The 1,557-nt window shown below is 38.9% G+C and overlaps 1 protein-coding gene across 1 annotated transcript in view; it reads right to left on the bottom strand.

Moving 5' to 3' along the window:
- Positions 1-243: 243 nt before the first annotated feature.
- LOC104825393 (autophagy-related protein 13b) overlaps positions 244-1,557 on the bottom strand; it is a 3,657-nt gene continuing 2,343 nt past the window's right edge. The window contains 3 exon segments of the mRNA XM_010557718.1: positions 244-840; positions 1,137-1,321; positions 1,413-1,557. Of these exon segments, the coding sequence (XP_010556020.1) occupies positions 432-840; positions 1,137-1,321; positions 1,413-1,557 (739 nt within the window). The 3' untranslated portion in view covers positions 244-431.

Genomic DNA, 1,557 nt, shown 5'->3' with positions numbered 1-1,557 from the left:
ATTAATGACTTATTTGCGATTTTATAAAAATATGAAACTCTGTAACGTTTTTAAAACAGAAAAAATACAAATCTAAAATACCTGAAAGTTTTTTTTACCCAATCTTAGTTTCAACCATTCAAATATAAAAGTAAAAAAAAAAGATATTGATAGACAAAACAAATCCAACTTGAAATAAGCGTAACTTTTTTTTTATAAAAACAATAACATGCTTCCTAGTAGATGAGATCATCCATTCACATATTAACGTAAGATCCGTGGGAAATTAATATAACACATTATGTACATCCAAAACCCAACCAAATATATCATCCAAAGAGCAAAAGCTCACATTATATACATAGCCAAAGAGCAAAAGCATTTAAAAACCAAAACCAAAAGCCCAAAATTGAAACATAATTTGTATGTCCAAAGCCTCTTGCAGGAATCTGTCAAGATTCCGAAACACCAACACTTGAAGAAGGTCGCTGCTGTGAAGAAGAAGAAGAAGAAGGGATTCCACTTTGGCTAAGCAACAAGTTCTTCATCTCTTTGTAACACCTAAGCTCTTCCAATGCATCCGCCGTCGTCTTTGATGCCCCGACAATCCCCGAGGCTGCCGCCGTTACCGCTTTCTCGGGTACCCGTCCCGAAGCATTACTATTCTCGGGTATCCGTGGTTCACAGAGATTAATATTGCAGTTCACTGATGCACTGAAATAGTCTTGCCTGAGTGGTGGAGCTTTTTTCAGCATCCTCACGAGGGCTCCGACTGCTGCATCTTGTGACTTCTTCATCGGGAAGAACCCATTTGTCTCGAGTTGCTCGGGAGTATCTCCTCTCTGCTCGAAAGATTCGGGTCTGAGATTATACAAAAAAAAGGGCAAGAACTCTCCATCAGATTGCTTAAAAACATCAATCAGATTTTCTAAAAAACATCCAAAGAGTTCCAAGATCAATTCTTTGTGATCTTTGAAGCCAAATACCACAAATGATGACACCATTTACAACGACCCAACAGGATAACGGTCAATGGACATAAAATATAACGGAGAAGAACAAAAAGAACCGAAAGCAATTAAAAAGAAACTATATGCTTCAATTGAAAATCAGAGAGAAGACACTAAGACAGATTTTTCTTATGGAATTAGAAGTACCTGCTTGTCGGGTCTGTGATATCATCATATTCCACATCAAATGGGCAAGGAAAATCAGGATCATCGAAATCATCAGGCAAAGACCTACTGGAACTCCGAGAAAACGATATCTGCGGTGAGCTGTTGGACGATAACCTCACCCCAGAATGCCTTCGAGGGTCATCTCGTTGCCCCAAGAGAAAGAGCTACAAGAAGACATTACAAATTACATTTGTTTAGTCACATGGTCAAGAGAATTAGTGATCATCGAACATGATACAAATACGTGAGAGTTACCTTATCAATCGTTGCTCCAGATTCAGCGGGGACAGAGTTTCGACCAGGCTTCAAAGAGCAATGTCTCGACAATTTCATAGGAGAAGAAGGGGGAATATTCTGTTTGGAAGGAAAACTAGGAGAACTGATGAGCTTAGCAGCAGGA

Source organism: Tarenaya hassleriana, unplaced genomic scaffold (genome assembly GCF_000463585.1).
Source record: "Tarenaya hassleriana unplaced genomic scaffold, ASM46358v1 Cleome45, whole genome shotgun sequence".
Taxonomy (NCBI): Eukaryota; Viridiplantae; Streptophyta; class Magnoliopsida; order Brassicales; family Cleomaceae; genus Tarenaya; species Tarenaya hassleriana.
Note: the sequence above shows the minus strand (reverse complement) of the source record. Positions and strands in the feature narration are given on the sequence as shown.